A 22,170-nucleotide genomic window follows, 5' to 3' on the forward strand; every position below is an offset into this window, starting at 1 on the left:
CCAGTCTTACTGGGAAAACAGACAGTAATGATCTAGGAAGTCCTACTTCAATTGATTCTTTTGGAACTTGCTCAAAAAATGTGTCCACGTTCAAATTGATTCTGTGACATCCTACTTCAGTTAACTCTACATAAATGCTTTCCATGATAAATTGCTTGAGCTGCAAGCAAAAATTAGCTTATTTTGTGAATTTCTTGCTTCTCTTTTAAAGAGGTCAAATCACGACCTGTAAATCTGAAATTCAAAATTTAGGAATAGAGTGACAAGGAATCCTTATTTGATTTTTTGAGAAAGTCAGTAAGTTATGAGAAAGTGCCTATTACTTTTCATAAGGTTTCCCAATGTTTTCTAAACAAGTTTCCTTTTTTGGGGGTATCTATGCAGCTTACAGGAAAGCGGAGGACATGAACTATCATTCGATTTTTCTGCATGTTCTTGCTGATTCTATTCGTAGGTAAGGTTATTTATCGAGTGGTTTATTGATCTTTTCAGAAGCACAAATAGCATGTATTGAAATAATTGGGAAGTAATATTTACACTTGGGATTACGAATGAGCTAATTGAAGAGACTAGGACTTTTGTTAAAACTAAGCCTACAATCTACTGCATGGAATAACAAAGAAAATCTAACGACGAAACATGAATGACCAAATTTTATTTCATAAGAGCTTTTGGCAGCTTAAGGACTACATCAGTGAAAGATGATAGTGAGCCAAACAACGAGCCATCAGAAATAGTCAAGGTTGCATGTAGGAATCACTGCCACGATCATCTTGCATGGAATTCTGGAACCTCACCGCTCCATCAATTGCGCCATTAAGGGCAAATGGCCCGAGATTCACCAGCCCATGCAATCCATGCAATCACTAGCACCACCAAGTGGCAGAAGTTGTACCAACCCCTCCTTCATCAGATGCCCATCTCAAGGCTTGGTTTCCAACACCCCCCCCAAGCTGAAGATGGGTAAAAAGACCTGCTGCATGAAAACTTTCTCGGTCAACGAATTCTCAAAGGATCCAAACAAGAAAGGTCGTGAACCGAAGCTGAGGAAGAACAGCACCTGAACAAAAGCATACACATCTCTCACAAATAAAAGTGAGGATCAAAAGCCTTCTGCCCAAAAGAAACGATACAGACGATGAAAATTCCCAGCCACACGAAGACATTGATTTGAATAGCTCGATGTATTCATGCGACTCTTAGACACCTCAATATATTTATATGACTTCACGAAACACCTAAACCTGATGGTGATCAAGACAATGCCTACATATACATACACAGATACATACACACACACATACATACATAGAGAGAGATTGAAACTGCACTATGTTGTGTTTTTAGAGGATGAGTTTGGGAATGTTCTTGGATTCATCTAGGTATACAACACAGAGTGAGAGAGAGAGAGAGAGAGAGAGAGAGAGAGATTAACGTCCACGGGAGGCGTCGCGGGCCTATGGGACAAACAAATTCGTGTAATTGCATACACTAGTATGGAATAATCTTGATCCTTAGTGGACAGGTGAGCCTCAGTGGGCTGAAGCAAAGGGCATGCTAGGCCCCTTGCTGAGTACTAATGTATGCTAACAAAGTCATAATTATAAAAATAGTCAACTACAACTGCATAGTGGATGCTCAAGTATGTGTGGGTGTGTGGATTTGAATGTGTGAGAGCATATTTTTATACTATGGTCTACACCCACTGTTGGGCGCTGATGATGTCAATGGGGATGTCATAGTAGCGAGTCCCTGCTATGCATGATGGAGTTTATGGTTTTCAACCTTGTGAGTGACTATCATGAGATTGAACTGCACTATGTTGTGTTTTTAGAGGATGGGTTTGGGAATGTTCCTGGATTAATCTAGGGATATGCTTATGCCGTATTAGCAGACATGCAAATCTCACCTTGTGAAGTTTTCGTCCAAGTTGCGGCCTGCTGGTATTGTGATAATTCTTTCTATCTTAAATGGTGCGTTGCCCTATCAGCTAGATTTAGATTTAGATGCTCGTTGGGGAGAGACTAAAATGAAAATTTTTAGACTTCACAAGCAGTTGTAGCTTGAATGAAGAGATTTTGGACTACCTTTTGATTAGTCTTCTCCTTTAGTGCTAGCCTTCATCATGGCTGAGTCTGCCCTTCACCTCCGGAGTGCCGACAAAAACTCAGTACGAAGACTTTGTATAAATGGAGGCTCAAGTATGTGTGGGTGTGTGGATTTGTATGTGTGAGAACATATTTTTATACTATGGTCTACACCCACTGTTGGGCGCTGATGACGTCAGTGGGGATGTCATAGTAGCTAGTCCCTGCTATGCATGATGGAGTTTATGGTTTTTAACCTTGTGAGTGACTATCATGAGATTGAAACTGCACTATGTTGTGTTTTTAGAGGATGAGTTTGGGAACGTTCCTGGATTCATCTAGGTATATACAATCAATCAATCTAGGAACAGACTGAAAAACAAGTTAGTTTCGACACTGGGACTCAGAAACAGGATAAACAACCAAAGACTGGTACAGCGATGGCTCTCTGGTGGGCTGCATATCAATGTCTCTGGGATCTGCATCTCTTGTAATCTCCTGATCATGCTGGATTGTGGGACAGTGTCAAATGACTTTTGAAAGTCTACAAAGGATTCGTAGACCTTCTGGTGTCTAGATCTTGCCTCCTCGATGATAGCCCTTAGAGTGAAGATGTGATCTAGGGTTGAATGTTGTCTCCGGAATGCGTCCTGTCCTAGTGCCTGCTGCCCCCGAGCCTCTGTATGACTGCTGAGCTGTTGGAAAGTAGAGGATAGAATCACTCACTGCTCTCTCTCCCGATTGCAGCACATATGACACTCAAAGAGAGATAGAGAGAGAGAGAGAAAAACTCTGATATATTCTTTCACTAACAGTGGGCTGACAAAAGTTCAAGAAGTGAGCAACAAACAGCAAAGAGATGCTGATACAAAAGGCTGAGTCTATTCCTCTCCCTGCACCCTTGCCCGGGTGCAAGGGCTGTCAGTGCTGCTGATGAAGAAAAGTGGGGGGGGGGGGCAGGGGGAGGGGGTTTATGTAGGTGGGCAGCAAGCCCCCTAAACTGGCCGACTTTCCAGTCGGTTCCAGTCTGCTGCACCGACTTCCAGAAGGGCCTAAATGGCTAACTTTTGGTCGGTTTCTAGGTCAGCCCTTTGGCCTATATAAGGCCCCATATGCTGGGCCTTTTTGGCTGCTGCTGGCTGGTACACATGTGCTGCCGATGCCCCCCGCATGGGCCTGTGGTGCTGGCGCTCTGTTCCATGCAGGGTGCTGCCCTCAGACAGCAAGGTACACTCAGCTCCATCCCCCTATTGTCTCTTGTCCCCTTGTCCCCTCAAATCGGGGGCTCACAGGTGGGGCAGTAACATTTCTAATGTGAGCTCCCTCTCTAAAACCGATCCATAAATCTTGGCTAGTGTATGGCCAATCATGAGGGTACGGTAATTCCCAGTTTTCATAGGGTCTTTGGCTTTGTGTATCAGCACAATCGCGGTGGTGATCCAAGCAGGTGGGGATAGCTCGTTTGAACATGTGTGCCAGGACCAAAGCTAGGACCTCCTATCCATGTGCTAAGCGCTTAGTCCATAGGCTCTCGTGGTCTTTCTCTCTCTGATTGTGTAATCAACGAAGTGCAGGTCGTACGTTCTGTGTGGTGAACAAGTGACATGTGGTGGGCTTGGGCATAGAGGACATATCCGGTGGTGTCTGCATCTGGGCATCATAGAGGGAACATGCATATGTGTGCCATATATCCGGGTCAGTGATGGGAATAGGTGGCTTCCCTTCCAATAGAAACCCCTATCTAGTGGTCGGGTGAAACCGGCCTCTAATCACTCAAAGGGCAGTGGAACTAAACCTTTAATCACTTCAGCACTTATTTACAGCTCACAAAGCATATATCACAACCATTAACCATTGTATGATCACCATTTGGCGTTTACCCATTTGTTCACAAACAAAACCACTGAAAAAGGGATGGAGGCTAGAATGCCCCTGCTCAACAGACATAGACAAGTGCACCCGATTGGCTCCAAACACCGTGGCGCCCCTTTTGGTATTTCTTTATATTTCACAGTGAAATGATTACAAGTTGCATCTGGGAGACCTTCCCTGCAACGGAGCATGCAGCCCCAACTCACTAAGCCTTCGCAAGGCTTTCAAGCATAGAACACCATCACATAAGTGCACTTAACCCATAGGCTCAACGCAAAGGCATTCTCTTTTCCGAGTGCAATTCCATTGGCTGTCCAGATGCAATCACACTGCACCCCAGCTGCACTCTCTTTGAGTGGTTTCCAGATAGCATTCACAAAGCTTTTTAAAGCTCCAAAATAAAATTAGCAAAGTACCCAACCAAAGAATGACTGATGTAGCACTGCCTGGGCTCCTGTGAGCCAAGAAAGAGGTGGCACACGAGGCCAACCAATAACTTATGGCAAAAAGAAATTGTAGTAGCAAAATCACAACTGACCAAGCCTTGAAAACTCGAACCAAGTCCTCAATTGCCAAGAGGACATAGTAGCCAATGCCCAATTGCATTCTCAGCCAAAGAGGAGTGCAAAGGCATGAAGAAAGAGCATTTACAAGAGCCGACTAGCAAGAATTCCACTGAAAAATGCGAAAAGAAGCACTTCTGTCGCGAAGAAGTGGGAGTTCTTGGGCTCAAAAGAAGCGTGCTTCAGAGAGGAATGCATTGAGAAGGTTTTGGAGAAGTTTCATCGCCGGAAAGTCCTCCAAAACTGAGAAAAACCAGTCAACCAGTACGTGGGACCACTCGAAATTCAACAGAAAGCTGTAGCTTTGCAAGAGGAGAGGCCCAGGAGGCGGTAGAAGCAAAAAGGTCCAGAAAAAGCCACTTTTGCAAATTCGACCAGCAAAAGAAGTGCTCAGCTCTGCCCGTTCTACCAAACACACTTAGGGAAAAGCATATCACTATGAAGGGGAGGCAGAGGGGAAGCCATCGGGCCAAACGGAAGTTCAGGAATCCAAACGGGTAAGGAGTTATGAAGAAAAACGGAATTCAGCTGAAGGAGGCTGAAAAACCAGTCCAAAATCTCAACAAAGGGAGAAGATGAGAGAAAACCACACATGTGAAGTTTAGAAGGCCGAGGAAGGTCCAGGAATGGCAAAGGAGCATGTAGAAGGCACTAGAGCCACTTGGAACTCTAGGGGGGCCATTGAGGTACATGGCCCTCTAGGGGGCCCATTAAAAATGCCACATCATCATTTCCCAACAACCACTCTTTTAATTCCTTGGAATGCCTTTGGGCCTAGGGATTAATTACGCTTATGTGCTAGGCACCATGCCGCGTTTAATTACACATTATTAAGCCCACGCTTGGACTTTTAAAACCAAAGTTGTCACGGTCTTGTAGTACATTAAAGTACTTAGAATTTCACGCCTCCGTGACATACCCCTCTCTTGAAACAACAAACCACAGTTTGCTGTCCCAAAACACAGGAGCGTGCATGAAATATAGCATAAAAGAGTATACAAGAAAGCCGCAGCTATAGTATATAGAGACGGTGAAAATATGGCTAGGAGAGGCATGCATCCATCCGTATACACTGCTCAAAATCTATGTGATCCTCGGCGAACAATAGTCAAGATGCATCAATATCATGAAGTCTCATAACAGAAATACTGTCAGCTCAGTATCTCGGATGAAACATACAGTGTCATCAAGCGACCTCATGAAATCACAGTGAGCCCGTCTGTACTGAGGGAGTGGAGGTGCTACCCCCCTCTCGAACACCAGGTAATTCTCCAGACGCTCGCTCTGCTGAACTACTTGTAGGAGCTTGGACCGCAGTCGGCTCTAATTGGAAAGCATCAAGGTAAAGCTGTAATATCCCAGGCGAATCTGCCAGTTCACCTTCCTCCATCCATTTCGCATCAAGTGATGGGTAATTTTGAAATTTTACCAAGTAGCGACGGATAACTTTACCCTTGAGCTTTCTATCTCTGTGTGCTAGAATCTGCTTTGGGGCCAGAAGTTCATCCTGTTCTTCCACTTCAGGCTGCACCTCATCAGGTAAATCCTCGGGAATATCTCCATGATATTGCTTTAATAAGCTCACATGAAAGGCATTATGTATCTTCCAATGTGGAGGCAACTTCAGCCTGTAAGCTACCTCGTTTATCTTTTCAGAAACCTGGAAAGGACCATAGTAATGCATGTTCAGCTTTGTGTACAACCTTTCCTTGCCTTTCTTATTTTTCAGCCTTGCCTTCTGAAAACGCAGCAAAACCCAATCACCTTCTGTGAATACCAATTGCGTAAGAAAATATCCAAGTGACTGATGATCTGTCTGCACATAAAAATCAGCTCCAAGAAGGTAATGTTTCCATGTGGTCAAAGCATGTATCACTGCTAACATTTCCTTCTCGTATATCTGCAAGTACAATTCAGCATCTTTGAGAACTCTGCTCTCATATGCAACTACTCTGCCATCCTGCATCAAAGTGCCTCCTATGCTGTTCCCACATGCATCACAAGTTACAGCAAAGGGTTTTGCAAGCTCTGGCAAGATAATAACGGGTTCAGAATACAACTTTTGCTTCAGCTCTTCAAAAGCTGCATTTTCCTTTGGTCCCCACCGAAACAGTGCAGCTTTCTTTTGTAAAGCATGCAAGGGAGAAGCAATTTCTGCAAAGTACTCTATAAACCTCCGATAGTATGAACACAACCCAAGAAAGCTTCTGACTTCATGCAAATTTTTCAAAATTGGCCAACTCCTTATGGCCTCAACTTTTGCAAGATCCATCTTGACTCCATCCTTTGACACTATAGGACCGAGAAAATGAATCTCATGCATAAAGAACTCACTTTTCTTGGTGTTTATTAATAGCTTGTGTCTTGTCAACTCTTGAAACACAATAGTGAGGTGTTTCCTGTGCTCCTGCTCATTTTTAGAGAACACAATGATGTCAGCGAAGAAAGTGCCCACAAACTTTCTGTGTGCTCTAAAAATTCTGTCCATCATTCTATTGAAAGTGGCAGGTACATTAGTCAAACCAAAAGGCATCACAAGGAACTCATATAAGCCAAATGAAGTGCGGAAGGCAGTGTTGTAGACATCTTTAGGCCGTATCCTTATCTGATGGTATCCACTTTTAAGGTCAATACGACTGAACATTGAGGAACCTTGCAACCAATCCAATATATCATCAATGCGTGGAATTGGAAAATGGTTCTTAATTGTGACTTTATTCAAAGCCCTATAATCAATACACATTCTCCAACTGCCATCCTTCTTTTGCACAAGCAACACAGGGGAACAGTAAGGAGAATTACTTGGCTAATCCCAAAGATGGCTGTATATTTGTAGCATTCCCTTCACTAGGGAGAGCCATGCTTGCATGCCTGGCTGCATTCCCACATTGTCATACATGGCTTGCTTTCTATGCTCAATTGGCGGTGAAATCAACATAGCATCAACGATAGAATCTGTACCAAAATATTCAGGTTGCTGCCTCAAATATGGCTGAGGTAGTTGAGCCACATTTATGGACTGCACATTATTATTTTGAGGAGTAGAAGTACCGAAACCAAGGCCTTGTGCTGGCTGCTCATACTGTTGCACTGGATGTACTTTTTGTACCTCTTTCTCAAGTGCTCTTTTGGGTGAAGATTCCAAGTTTTGTAAGGTCTGTAATCTGCATTCATCCAAGGCTTCTAGCTGTACCAAGCATTGAGCATAGGCATCCTCCTATCCTTCTATTCTTGCAACAGCTGTGCGAAGACTATGTATCTCCAATTCAATGGGTAAAATGGCTTCTATTCCATACACTAGTTGGAATGGTGTAAACCCAATAGCTAGCTTGTGTGTGGTTCTGTAAGCCCATAAAACTTCTGCCAAGTGCCTATCCCAATGTCTTTTCTTGGTGTCAACAAGGTTTCCCATTGAATTGGACAACAATCCATTTGTTTTCTCAACCAAGCCATTACATTTTGATGGCTGTCCCTCATGGGAAACTGATGCATGAGTGTGCGGTCCGCCATGAGAAGCTGATGCATGTGTGTACTCACTCTTTCCGTGCTTGTGATTTCTTGATTTCTTATTCTTCTTGGCATTTGTTTGCACAATCTGAGCTCAAATTTTGAGCCAACTGAGTCAAAGTAGTCACTGCACTTGCAAGCTGTGCATTCAACATAGTAGTATCACCGTTGAGCTCAGTTGTAGCTTCATGTGTGGCCTGCTCAAAAGGCATTTGTTGTGCTCCATGCAGTTGTACACCAGTTGGATCATTAAGGCTTTCTTGCCTTCTTCTTTGAGGAGTTGTGGAGCTCTCTTGCTCATGGGTACTCACCATGTTTATGGTTGTGATATTCAGCTATCAAAAAGTGCTGCGAAGATATCCCTTCACCAAACTACCGAGGCTCACCTCTTGAGAAAGAGTGTGTGGTATCCCGGCAATGGAACCAATGAAACTGGCCTCTAATCACTCAGAGGGCAGTGGAACTAAACCTTTAATCACTTTAGCACTTATTTACAGCTCACAAAGCATATATCACAACCATTAACCATTGCATGATCACCATTTGGCATTTACCCATTTGTTCACAAACAAAACCACTGAAAAAGGGATGGAGGCTAGAATGCCCCTTCTCAACAGACATAGACAAGTGCACCCGATTGGCCCCAAACACTGTGGCGCCCCTTTTGGTATTTCTTTATATTTCACAGTGAAATGATTACAAGTTGCATCTGGGAGACCTTTCCTGCAACTGAGCATGCAGCCCCAATTCACTAAGCCTTCGCAAGGCTTTCAAGCATAGAACATCATCACATAAGTGCACTTAACCCATAGGCTCAACCCAAAGGCATTCTCTTTTTCGAGTGCAATTCCATTGGCTGTCCAGATGCAATCACACTGCACCCCAGCTGCACTCTCTTTGAGTGGTTTCCAGATGGCATTCATAAAGCTTTTCAAAGCTCCAAAATAAAATCAGCAAAGTACCCAACCAAAGAATGACTGATGTAGCACTGCCTGGGCACCTGTCAGCTAAGAAAGAGGCGGCACACGAGGCCAACCAATAGCTTATGGCAAAAAGAAATTGTAGTAGCAAAATCACAACTCACCAAGCCCTGAAAACTCGAACCAAGTCCTTAATCGCCAAGAGGACATAGTAGCCAATGCCCAATTGCATTCTCAGCCAAAGAGGAGTGCAAAGGCTTGAAGAAAGAGCATTTACAAGAGCCAACCAGCAAGAATTCCACTGAAAAATGCGAAAAGATGCACTTCTATCGCGAAGAAGTGGGAGTTTTTGGGCTCAAAAGAAGCGTGCTTCAGAGAGGAATGCATTGAGAAGGTTTTGGAGAAGTTTCATCGCCGGAAAGTCCTCCAAAACTGAGAAAAACCAGTCAACCAGTACGTGGGACCACTCGAAATTCAACAGAAAGTTGTAGCTTTGTAAGAGGAGAGGCCTAGGAGGCGGTAGAAGCAAAAAGGTTCAGAAAAAGCCACTTTTGCAAATTCGACCAGCAAAAGAAGTGCTAAGCTCTGCCCGTTCTACCAAACGCACTTAGGGAAAAGCATATCACTATTAAGGGGAGGCAGAGGGGAAGCCATCGGGCCAAACGGGAGTCCAGGAATCCAAACGGGAGTCCAGGAATCCAAACGAGTGAGGAGTTATGAAGAAAAACGGAATTCAGCTGAAGGAGGCTGAAAAACCAGTCCAAAATCTCAACAAAGGGAGAAGATGAGAGAGAAAACCACACATGTGAAGTTTAGAAGGCCGAGGAAGGTCCAGGAATGGCAAAGGAGCATGTAGAAGGCACTAGAGCCACCTGGAACTGTAGGGGGGCCACTGAAGGTACATGGCCCTCTAGGGGGCCCATTAAAAATGCAACATCATCATTTCCCAACAACCACTCTTTTAATTCCTTGGAATGCCTTTGGGCCTAGGGATTAATTACGCTTATGTGCTAGGCACCGTGCCGCGTTTAATTACACATTATTAAGCCCACGCTTGGACTTTTAAAACCAAAGTTGTCACGGTCTTGTAGTACATTAAAGTACTTAGAATTTCACGCCCCCGTGACATCGGGTCTCCTCCTCCAAAAGATCTGACAATCTCATCCATTCTATGTGTGAGGAAAACCTGCCGGTTACGACATGTCAATCGTCGGAAGATCCTATGTGCTTCAGGTGACGTCAGGTGACCTAAATCCCTCTCCCGTGTAAGGTAGGCTCTCGCCTCTTTGCAGTCGTCGGCGAACCAAGGGTTTTGAGGCATCTTCCCATCTCGGATCCGCATGGATTGTTTTGTGTGAAAGGATCTGGTGGTGGCGTCTTGTACCACTGAGAGAACGGTGTTGGAGGCGTTGGCGAGGTTTGTATCATTTCCAAGTAGGGCCGGGAGCTCCCCAGCTAGGTAACTCACGTACAATGTGTCACGAACACGGTCAAAGTAGATTTGAATGCGTGCGGGCGTGGGAGGCGCTCTCCCCGTGGCTGGCATGGTGGTAGAGATGTAGTATGAGTGGTCAGCTCCGAGTGGGGGGGAGGGTTATGGCGAAGTTGTGCATTCGTGAGACAAAGTCTAGTGGGCCTAGCAGATAATCTACTGTACTAGACCCACCGCCATGTAGAAAGCAAGCAAGGGAGTCTTCTAGAGGATGGCCATCTATGGAGACCATTAGCTTCCAGCTCAAGCAAATGTCGTCCATATCTTGTCACTTGTGGGGCACCTGCAGAGCGCCCAAGTATCTCGAGCTCAGCTACATCTCACTCTGTGATTATGCATGGATCTCTATGATCTGTGAAGTCAAGCAGGCCCACTTGTCTATTTTCGGTCCGTGCATTGAAGTCCCCCAGTAGGAGGATGTCTCCTAGTTTGGAGAACTCTGTGATGTCATGATGGAACATCTCATACGGGCTGTGTCTATCTGTATTGACCTCTTGTGCATAGGATGACGTATCTCGAGGGAAATAGCACACTGCAATGAAGATAGGTTTAGCATCTGGAAGCTGAATTTGTATCCACATGTGTCCTGCATGCTCCTCTCTCCGAACCACAGATATGAGTGGTCTCAGACGTGATTTGAAGAGGACAGCTAGCCTCCCGGAGCCTCGTACTCCGCTCTCTCCTTAGATCCCTCTTGTGGGCTGACTTCCAAGTATATCCTGTCATTGTAGGCAGTGCTCTCTCAGGGCTCTCATGTGTCTCAGTGTAGAAGATCAGCTCTCTTTTGGTGTCCCCAGGGTTGGACTAGAGAGTGCCATTGCAAGTCCACACCGCTATCTTCAGCTTATTGTGTGCTCTCATTTCATGGTTTTGACACCGTCATGTGTGCTTCACTGCACCTTCTTCCCGCTCCCTTCTTTCTGCCCTCTCTCGGATAATCACCTTCCTGTCTCTGTAGGCCCTTCTTGCCTTGCTGCCATAACTCGCACCATCCCCTCCCTCCTGTGCTCTTGCTGTAGGAATGTGAGATCATCATTCAAATAGATTTTGGTGCCCTTCAGTGTGGTCCTCATGCCCATGAGGGTGGATCTATCATTTGCTGTCCACAATTCAATTACCATGAGCCTTGTCGGTGTGCATTTGCCTTACCCACTCTCCAAGCTGATTCATAGGTGAGGTTGTTTTTCATAAAAGTTTTTGTTTACCTCTTTTTTCTTCTCTTCATTTTCTGTGTAGGTTTTTGGTCTTTAGAACAACAAAAAATCTAAATTTGTATGATTGGACTTATTCTAGTCTTACAAAGGTATATATAAAGCCTTGGCATCTGACATGGGGGTATCCCCCACTTTTAGGCCTCTTACTAGTGCATTCATAGCCTTGCTGTTACACCGCTTTTCGTCTTCCAAAGTTTCAGAAATGAGCTCTTTTTTGGGTGTTGTTGTGCCTTTTTTCAGTACATCCTTCCATGCAAGCATATTTGCCTTCCCCGTTGTGATTTGCTATGCGAACTCAGCATGTTTCCCTTGCATGGTGGCTTGTAAGGCTGCCATTTCCTTCTTGAGCTGCTCATTCTCAGATTTCAGCTCATCAATGAGCTTACATCCCTCTTCTGAGGTCCCCTTTGTGTCCTTGAGCTGTTTCATTTGCTCTTTGATAAGGTTCAGTTCTTCTTGGATAGGTGGCTGAAGCTCCCCTTCCTCCCAAAGTGCACCTGCCTTCAACTTCTCATTCTCATCTTTGAGAGTGGCGACTTGGACCTCTAGCATCTCAATTGAGAGCTGGTTTTTTCATTCAGCATACAAGTTTGCATTTCCCCTTGCCGTTTCTTCATGTCATCTTGTAATTGAGCACGTAGGTTGGAGAGCTCATCATTCCTCTTTTCCCCTAATTTCTTTGGTACGCATTCAAGCTCAACATCCTGAAATTTGCAAATGAGAGAGAGAGAGAGAGAGAGAGAGAGAGAGAGAGAGAGATTCCTAATTTAGCCTAAATCATGGATATTTTGCAGCGCTGGATTAATATTGGTGTCTTGGCTGCTGACATTAGGGTAAGACTTGTCTAATTGTTTTGTGCATTTAAATAGTAAGGAGAGCTAGAAACCATTGACTTTTGTGAATCATTTGTGTTGGAATGTGTACTTAAGGCTTGTGATTACGGTTTAAATGGAATCAAAACTAGGATTAAATGTTTTGAATGTGTTAGTAGTGGTGGACGTAGAGATTGTTCATTCCTTATGCTTTTCAAGAATCGATCTGTATGAATTAAGGGAATGTAAGCTACCACTTAGTACCTAGAATATAACCTTTAGTATACAAAATTATTATTCATAGTAGAAATTGTACTACTCAATTTTTAGCATGCACTGTGTGATTGGCCTTGTTTTATTGCATGGATGATGGCAGGGTTAACAATGCAGAAACATTATGCTTAGGACTCGTCGCTATCATGGTCTTTATTGTGGTGATGCCCCTCTTCACAGCAACAGCTGGAGTTTTGTTGCAGATGTCCCCAGCATGCATATCTGCATCAGTACTTCACAAATGCCTTAGACAGGTGAAGCATTATATTTAAATTTTACTTAGCTGCTTTGTAGCTCAAAGTTTGCGACAATGATATTTGTAGGTGCTCCTCATGCATTTTCTTAGTAGTCCATTGAACATGAAGTCTTCCACCTAAAGTGGACAAGCGTGCTTAAGAAAAAGCTTAGGACTTTGTGTCCGAGGGACACACCACTTCATTGCAAGATAAGACTATAGGAGTATAACATATATTGTCTTGAACTCTCTATTGAGATACTTACACAAGAGTCCCTTGCCGAGATCTTGTCTTCTCTCAAAAAAAAGCTTGTAGTCTAATCCTAGTTGTATGCAACTATTGTTCTTCTTATGTGTTTCTTTGCATCTGGTGTTAGGCAGCGTGTATATGTCCTTCAAGACTTCAATAGAAAGTCAACATTGCAAAACTGAGGCCATAATCTTCAACACCCGAGTCTCGCCCGGCATATGTCATGTGAAATTACTTTTCAACCTGGTGGTTGGACTGGCAGCTATGAATAGGGCTGTTGTTGTTTAGAATTCTCTCAATTTAACTATTTAATCTGTTTTTATTTGAAAGGGCTATCGTTCATTCTGATTTGTCTGTTATTGAAGTCGTAATATCTTTCGGTTTTGACCTTTGTGTAATTTTCGGATTATCAAGCGTAAAATTAAAAATCGAAGTAAGAACATCTTACGGCTAAAGTTTCGCTTGGCTCCTGGTCGGCTAGAATTTGGCTCCAAGTGTGCCATAGTGGTTGGGGCTGGCAAGGGGTAGAATGGTTGAATTGTTAGAGATCATTGCTGCACCTGTGAGCCTCATATGAGGAGGACAAAGGGGCAGTAAATCTAGGGATGGCGGGGATAGGATTACGACGATAGATAAGTGCTATAGGTTTCAGTCTAAGTGACTGCAGGAGCTGACAGCCTGCACACTGGAGAAGTTTTTGTGCAGATCCTGGTTGGGGCCTTTGATCTGAGGCCAACCAGTCGGACATCTGCTTGGCTTGTACAGACCTGGTGGCCAGGTCAAACTGACCCTTAGTTGGCAAATCTGTGGTCGGCCAAACTTCACAGACCAGGTCGGCCTGGTCCATGCCCTCTCCAGCCCTAAATAAGGGCCACTTTGTAAGGTCTTAGGGTAGTTCATTGATGCATTTTCTACAAGGCACCCAAGAGCAGCTGCACATTCTGCCGTTCATTCTCAGTTTACTGGTGGCCATTTATGGCTGTTGTTTTTGCCCAAGGCTGATGGCTGGCCTGCTGGAGCTGGTGGTCACCGGTGACGTAGATTGAGGGCTTGTAGAGCCTTTTATGGGCCCCAAACCTCCCAACCGAACAGGGCGAACTGCTATTCGTGTTGACCTGTTACTGGGGATGACTAGGGTTGTTGTCATCTGACTTGCTAGCTGATGTGGCATTTTTTCTGCTATTTGCTGATGTGCCTGGCTTCCGCGTGTCAGCTGACCTGCTGCTGTCTCTCTTCCCTGCTTTAACCTAACTGCCACTTGGCCATACGGCTCTGTTCTGATGGTTGGAGCACTGTACTAAGCAGTCGTGATCATCTGGCAGCCTCAGTGGCTGCTACATGGACCTGCGTAGGCCCTTTGGTGCCCGAACATTGACATATTCGGGCTGAATGTCCTGCTCCTGTAGATCCATCTCCATAAGACCTAGATCCGCATGCACAAGATCCATGTTTTTACATCAAAGGTGCAGGATTCCAGAATCTTTCAAAACCCAGATGGCAGCTTATGCTTGGGTACTGATGAGAACATTAGCATAGCTTTTCCTACAAAGTTACTATTTGTAAGTTGTAACATTTGGGTACTTATTGCCATGCCATGCTTCGGAATCCAATGTGGCATGCCAGACTATCTACTGTGCTGTGCAGAAGTTTTGCTGAATGTGTGTACATAGATGTATTCAACTAGAGAACTTAATCATGAAGAACACCAGATATCTTTTGAACTACTGTACACATGCTTTATTTATGATGTATAAATGTTGGCGAAGATGCCCTAACTACTGTTTGTACATGAGTGCCAAATGGTGCTCAAAATGGATACTAACTGAGTATCATGCGGCTGTTATATCACTGCCAAATTGTGCTGAAAAATTCACTATTTGATGTGGAACCTTTGTGCTGGAATTGATGACGATTGAATGATCCCTACCCCGAACTGTAGGGGAAATGGGAGCTGGAAACTACACAGCTGCAGTCTGGGAAAACTGGAGGAGAAATGGCCCAAACCTGACTGGATGAAATCCGGCCTAAGGCCCTTTATATAGCCTGGTCTGACCCGACTGGGTCAGCCCAGGCCGACCTAGCTGGTCCAACCAGATCTGGTCACCCAGTTCCGTGGACCCTCTAGTTTGGTCCGCTTGCCCTTGGCTACTGGCCTACGAATGGCCTCTGTTCGTGTTACGCTCAAGTTGAGGCAACATGACCTCGGAAGGGTCAGTCGACATTTTCCTTTAAAGGATCAATGTTTGTATTATATTTGTTTGGGCTTCTCGTAAATGATTAAAAAGGAATCAAGGTCAAGGTCCTTGGTGAGGGTGACATGGCACAAGACTAGGTGGATCTAAGGCTAAGGGGTCTAAATGCATTAAATGTGCCAAGGGGCAAATGATTTCAATGATATCCCAAGAGAGGGGCAAATGATGCATTGAGGAGATGCCCTCCCAAATGTAGACATGTGGCATACTAGATCCATCTAGGGAATTGTGGGCTTTGGTATTCAGCATGTAGGTACTTCTCACGTAAAATTTTGGATGAGCTTGCTGAACCAGAGAAATGGCTGGGCGGTTATTCATCGTGCCCTCACCTGTTATTTTGTATTCGTCAAATTCGTGGTCTTGGCTGGGCTTGTAGTTTTTGGGTGTGACAATTTGGTATCAGAGCTATTAGGCTAGATCGTGGGTTCATTGTGAGGCCTTCCTGACAACACAGGATCCACTTAGTTTTTCAACAACACCGTCGCGTGGCTTTCGAGATCCCAGGAGAAATTATAACATAACTTGACACAACGAAATACCCAACCGCTTGCGATCTATCTGGAAGAGAAAAAGAAAGCACAAAGAGCGGACCAAGTGATCATCAAGGGCCGATTGAAGACAGAGGAGGGAGGAGGCTAGACCGGGTAGCTTAGACAAGCTCTTTTTCAGCAACTACGGAGGACGGGTGCTGCCGATGTTCCTTCACTAGAGTGGCTGCGATGAATGGGAGCAAGAGATCTCGTCCACAAGGACGTAAAGGCGAGCATAGTGTATGTACGACCGCCACAGTCTAGTGCGAGACGACGAACACCCCAAGGAACATGGGGATTTCTTGCGCCTCATTTCTGCATCACTAGGAAGGCATCCTGTATAGCTTTCGCCTATACACTCCTGTACAACATCACCCGTCTTGAATTGATGGCTATGCGGGTTGGGCTGCTCGATTTGGAAGAGTAAGCGTGTTCAAACAAGTATTGCACTACGCGTCATTCAGATATTTTTGGCCATGACGACGTGAAGGCGATATTATTAGTGGGCTGATGGAATGTGAAGATGGCATTGCGAGTTGCTGCTCCGCTTCTAACTTTGTTGACGGAATAAGAGTTGATCGTTGTAAAGAGTTCTGTACGATTGCAGTTAGCATACGACGCACCATCCATGAGACCAGTTTGGCGTGTGTTGATCACGTGGAGATACCCGGGGGCTTTTGATTTCCTTTTTCCCTTTGTTTTATTTTGTGGTTAAATTTCTAAAGTTTCAAGGTGTGTGAGCTGGATTGGGAGCGAGATTATGCTTTTGGATTTACGGATTTGGAAAGGATTTGAGGTTTTTGAGATTGCAGGAGTTTCCCTAGCATAGGGAAAAGCGGTTTTGGTTTGCAGTTGATATATGCCTAGTTAGCTGTAATTTTGGGAGTTGGACTTTCGATTGTAGATACAATTCAGGTGTGTTAAAAAAACACACACACACACACACACACACTTTTTTTTTTTGTGAAACCAGTAACTATAAAATTAACATGAAATCTATGTGATATTAGACTCCAAAAGAGAGCCTAATGGAAGAACTTAAAAACAGTCAGAAAACACTTCAAGGCTAGTAGCATCCAAGTCCCTCGCAGCATAACTATCATATAAAGATTGCTTGAGGGACATTCTGAAGAAAGCATATGCCTGAGGAAACTGTTGTCCCATCCTAAAATGCAATCTCTGTGTCCAAATAGTCCATAGTACCCAAAAACGAGCCTAGTGAAAGAAAAGGAGGAATGGTGACATCTGAGATGAGAAGCATCCAAACATCCAGAAGAGTTTCCCAAATCTGATAGAGGGAAACCGAAGCCGCAGCAAATGAGAGACATGAGTGATCAATATCCGAGAGTGCGGGCAAGACCATAACAAATGGGGAACTGTCTCACGGTGATGAGAGCAACGGGGGCAGGAAGAGGAAGCAATACGACATGCTGCCAATTTCACCCCAATGGAAAAAGCTCCCACTATACATCTCCAAAAGAAAAGCCTCTGTTTAATGGCAATTTAGCTTTCCAAATTTTCTTGAGTTGTGATTGCCACCAAGATAAAGGCCTATCCAAAGTCCAAAGAGTGTTGGCATGCTTATCAATCCATGGCGGTGGAAGAAGAAATCTGTAGACCATTAAGGAGGCCAAATTACGCATTGAAAGTGAACAGGGAGCAGGAGATAAGGAAGTCAGATTCCAGTCCAGTAATCTGTCCTGTGCAAACAGTGGAGGAATAGGAACAAATGGCTGCAACATTGTTGTAAGTATTCTCCAAATGGGCCTATGATGCAGACCCAAGGGGAATGTCCTGCAAGCTTGTGGAAATGAAAACATATAACCATGTTGATCCACAATATCTCCGACAAATCTTATGCCCAATTTCATAAGATTATATGCTTTAATAGGTGCATGTAAAGCAAGAGGCGATTCAAACACCTTGCTCCAATGGATGCTTTCCAAGCGAAGAGAATTACCATGATGGGAAGAAGCATCTGACCATTTAGCATAAGAGAGAATTCTCTTCCAATCATGAATAAAAGCAGTAGAAACAGGACAGCTAGGAATTTTCCCCTGAGATGTGGTCATGACTGCTTCCCAGTGATCTGTAATCCAATGCCCATATGCATGGGACGTCATGTTTCCACACATAGCTGCTAACATAATAGCCCATGGCTGTTTTTGCTGAAAAAAATCAGCAATCATGGTGCTCTTTCTTGCCAACATATGAAATTGAAGATTGAGAATATTCAGTTCCCCATGAGTCTTAGGAGAACAAACAGACTGCATGGGAAGTAGTCGCAAAGCCTTTTTGTGAGATTTGCTTTTCCAAAATATCTCCATAGCCTGGGACGTATAGGAAGCCAAATGCTTAAAAGACTAGGGAAGAAGAGGCAAATAAAATTGCACATATGTCATAATGATAGACTGTACTATCCGAAGTCGAACATGTAGAGGCCAAGTGGACAAGTGCCAGTATTCCAGCTTCTTGTTAATCTTTTGAAGCACCCATTTGAGCTGTTGTTGAGGGGTAATATTCCAGCCAATGGGATACCCTAAATGCCTCACAATAGTATGGGAAGAAATAATGTGACTTGGCCAGAGAAGTGCATGCCAATCAGCTTCTTTCAATGCTAGAAGATTCGATTTCTGAAAGTTGATATGCAGTGCAGCAGCTATGCCAAAGTCATTCAGAGTATGCATCAAATGAGAGAGGTCACTTTGAGAATTCCTGGGCATGAAATATGAATCATTAGCATATGCCTGTGCAAGAAACGGCTGTGCCCTTGGAATTTGCAAGCCATGAAGCTGCCCTGTATCTGCAAGATGGTCCATATGCAACAATAACGGATGAGTAGCAATGGCATACAGTAGCGAACTAACACACGCACGCAAAAAAAAAAAAAAAAGTAGAAGAAGAAGCTTCTAGGGTGGAAGAAGAAGCTTCTAGGGTGGATCCCGTAGAGTCGGGAGTCCAACCGACCCCGCAGGTGGTGTTGCGCCCAGCAAGCCATACACTATGTGGTAGAATTGCATTGGAGGATGCCTTGCAATAAATTTTAGCGCAACAGTTACAAGCAAATGTAGGGCAATCCGAGCTCAGGAAAATGGTTCATAGTATGTCTACTAGACCATCTCGTGAAGAGAAAGGTAAATCTCCAATGGACCCTGAAACCAGTGTTCATACGGTCGAGCCTAGGAGGGCTAAGGTGCCTAATATTGCCAATTATAGGCCAGAAAAGTATTCTGGTCGGATGTCTGACCGTAGTTCCGATATCATAGAGATTGAAGGATCGTTAAACGAAAGAGAGTTTAAGGTACAGAGAGATGATAGATGAATAGCCATCACGTCAACTAGTGCAATAGAATAGAGAAGTACATAGTACTTGTACCTAGACCCTAGGACTAACTGTCCTTGGTGTCACATAGGACTAAGAGTCCTATGTGGCATAAAAGGCACAAAATAAACTAAGTGCCTATAACTATGCCTACAAGGCACATACCAGGGCCCATGGGGCATCACTAGAACTGGGAGAAGATGGTCTACAAACCCCCCTCCATGGTATGGGCTGAAGTATTCTGGAAACGTCTCAGAATACCTGGTATTTTCTGGTCATGGTAGCACATGTTCATCCAAAAGGATATAGCCACCTATGAATGTACAAGGTATGTCAGATCATGTAACAATGGGAACCAAGTGTAAAGCCTGTTGGAAGACTTCGAACTTGGGACGAGGAAGTGCCTTTGTAAACAGATCTGCTATGTTGTCCTCTGTGGGAAGATAGGACAACTGTATGTCTCCTGCTGACAACCGCTCTCGAACATAATGATAATGAACTTCAATGTGCTTGGTACGTGCATGAAACATTGGGTTACGTGCAATGGCCAAAGCACTCTGACTGTCAGTGTAGACCATGGTAAAGGATGTCTGGCGAATACCAAGATCTATAAGTAAGTGTCGAGCATGCATAGTAAGTGAACCCTGATCACCATAGAAGAGGGCTAAATCTTGAGTGCCTCTGAGATATCTGAAAACTCTCTTCATTGCCTGCCAATGCTGTGAACTAGGCATGTGCATGAATCTGCTGAGCTGAGATACTGCATCTGCAAGTCAGGTCTGGTGTGACATAAGTAAATGAGGCATCCAACAGCCTGCTGGTAAAGAGTGATATCACATGGTGGGCTCCCATCATGAGCTGAAAATTTGAAGCCAGGGTCCACCAGAGTAGAGATTGGCTTGTAATCTTCGAACTAGCTGTCCAATATACTTGGACTGTGACATCATGATACCCCCCTCAACATGAGCAAACTGAATGCCCAAATAATAGTGGAGCTGTCCCATGTCTGACATTTCAAAAACCTGCTGCAAATTAGCCTTGAAAGCTGCAATATGCTGAGTATCTGGGCCCGTGATGAGCATATCATCCACATATAAAATCAGCACTAAAAAATCAGATCCACTCCCACAGACATAAAGAGTGGGTTTTGTAGGGCTATTCTGAAAACCAAGAGATAGTAAGTGTGCATGAATCTTTGCATACCATGCCTTGGGTGCCTGCTTTAAACCATAAAGGGCTTTTCGAAGCCGGCATACCTTGTTTTCAGAATTAACAACCTCAAAGCCAGGAGGTTGTGTGACATAGACTTCTTCCTGCAGATCCCCATGAAGAAAAGCAGTCTTGATGTCAAGTTTGTGCCAATGGTGATGGGCTGCAATGGCAATGACACATTTAATGGTAGTAATCCTTGATGTGGGAGCAAATGTTTCTTCAAAGTCAATGCCTTGTTGTTGGGCATACCCTTTTGCAACAAGATGGGCTTTTGTGTTGATCTATACTGCCATCAGATTTCCTTTTTAATTTGTAGACCCACCGCGTACCAATGGCATGCTTGCTGGGGGGGGATCTACTAATTCCCATGTGTCATTTTTGGCAATGGATTGTAACTCAGCTCTCATTGCATCCATCCACTCTTTGCTGTCAAAAGCATCTTTATGGCACAAAGGCTCTTCATTGCAAGCTGTAGCAAGGAGTGCAAACTCAAGAAAGTGACCATGCATCTGTTTATTCCCTGATCTTGTCCGGGCAGCAAAAGGCTGATCTTGTTTGCTGTTCCTCAACGTATCAAGAAGCCATCTGGGAACTTGCCTTTGCTGTCTATTGACAGCTCTTTCTTCAATCACTGCATCATGAATAGTGGGATCATTTTGTGCTGGAAGAGAAACCTGCAAATCAGCATGGGGTACTGGCTGATCATTGCTTGTTGGAGGGCCTGTAGGAGGCTCATGTTGCTGGTCAAAGTCTCCCTCTGAGGAAGGAAGAGGTAACCAAGAGTCAAAGGCATCAAACATGTCAACTTCTGGCTTAGCTTTGCAGTCCATAAGAGGAGAAGCCGAATGTTCAGCATAGATGACATCTCTACTGACAATAATCTTCCCAGTATTTGGTTGGTATAACCTATACCCTCTGCTTATACCCTTTGCTTTCCTGACTGTAACCAATAAATATGCATTGATTGCCTTGTCATCAAGCTTATGTATTAGCTGAGATGGTACATGAACATATGCAAGAGACCCAAAAACTCTCATATGTGAAAGTGAAGGCTTCCTGCCTTTCCATGCTTCATAAGGTGTAACAGCCTTCAATGCCTTTGTAGGTGATCTATTCAGCACATAGTTGACACACATTACTGCATCAAGCCTAAACTTATTGGGCAAGGACTTAGCGTTAAGCATGCATCTGGCCATCTCCATAGTGAACCTGTTTTTCCTTTCAAGAACAGGATTATGCTGAGGAGTGTAAGGAGTAGTGCATGAGTGAACAATGCCCCGTGATGACAAAAGTGCATCAACCTCCTTTGACATATACTCTCCCCAACTATCTGTGTTGAGGGTGACAAGCTTGCATCCTTATTTATTCTCAACCATATTCAGCCACCTCTGAAAGCATAAGAACACTTCAGATTTGGCTTTTAAAGCATATACCCAGAAATATCTAGTGAAGTGATCAATGAGAGTCATGAAATATTTGTACCCCCCAATGGCATTTGTCCTCATTGGGCCACAGACATCACTGACTAGCTGCAATTTCCTTTGTGAGAGTTTTGGACAATTCTTTTGAAAAGGAAACCGATGCATCTTACCCAAAAGACAACCCTCACACACATGTTTGGAAACTGTG

At 44.2% G+C, this 22,170-nt stretch overlaps 1 protein-coding gene across 2 annotated transcripts in view; it reads left to right on the top strand.

Annotated features, from left to right (window-relative positions):
- LOC147905341 (Cation efflux family protein) overlaps positions 1 to 22,170 on the top strand; it is a 46,956-nt gene that overhangs the window by 8,002 nt on the left and 16,784 nt on the right. For both annotated transcript variants that reach the window (XM_087379625.1, XM_087379616.1), the window contains exons 6-8: positions 385 to 454; positions 12,450 to 12,488; positions 12,844 to 12,994. In XM_087379625.1, coding sequence (XP_087235751.1) covers positions 385 to 454; positions 12,450 to 12,488; positions 12,844 to 12,994 — 260 coding nt within the window. The remainder of the gene's footprint in view (positions 1 to 384; positions 455 to 12,449; positions 12,489 to 12,843; positions 12,995 to 22,170) is intronic.

This window comes from Dipteris shenzhenensis, chromosome 1 (genome assembly GCF_047967505.1).
Source record: "Dipteris shenzhenensis isolate YYH24624 ecotype China chromosome 1, Dip_SZ_1.0, whole genome shotgun sequence".
Classification (NCBI taxonomy): Eukaryota; Viridiplantae; Streptophyta; class Polypodiopsida; order Gleicheniales; family Dipteridaceae; genus Dipteris; species Dipteris shenzhenensis.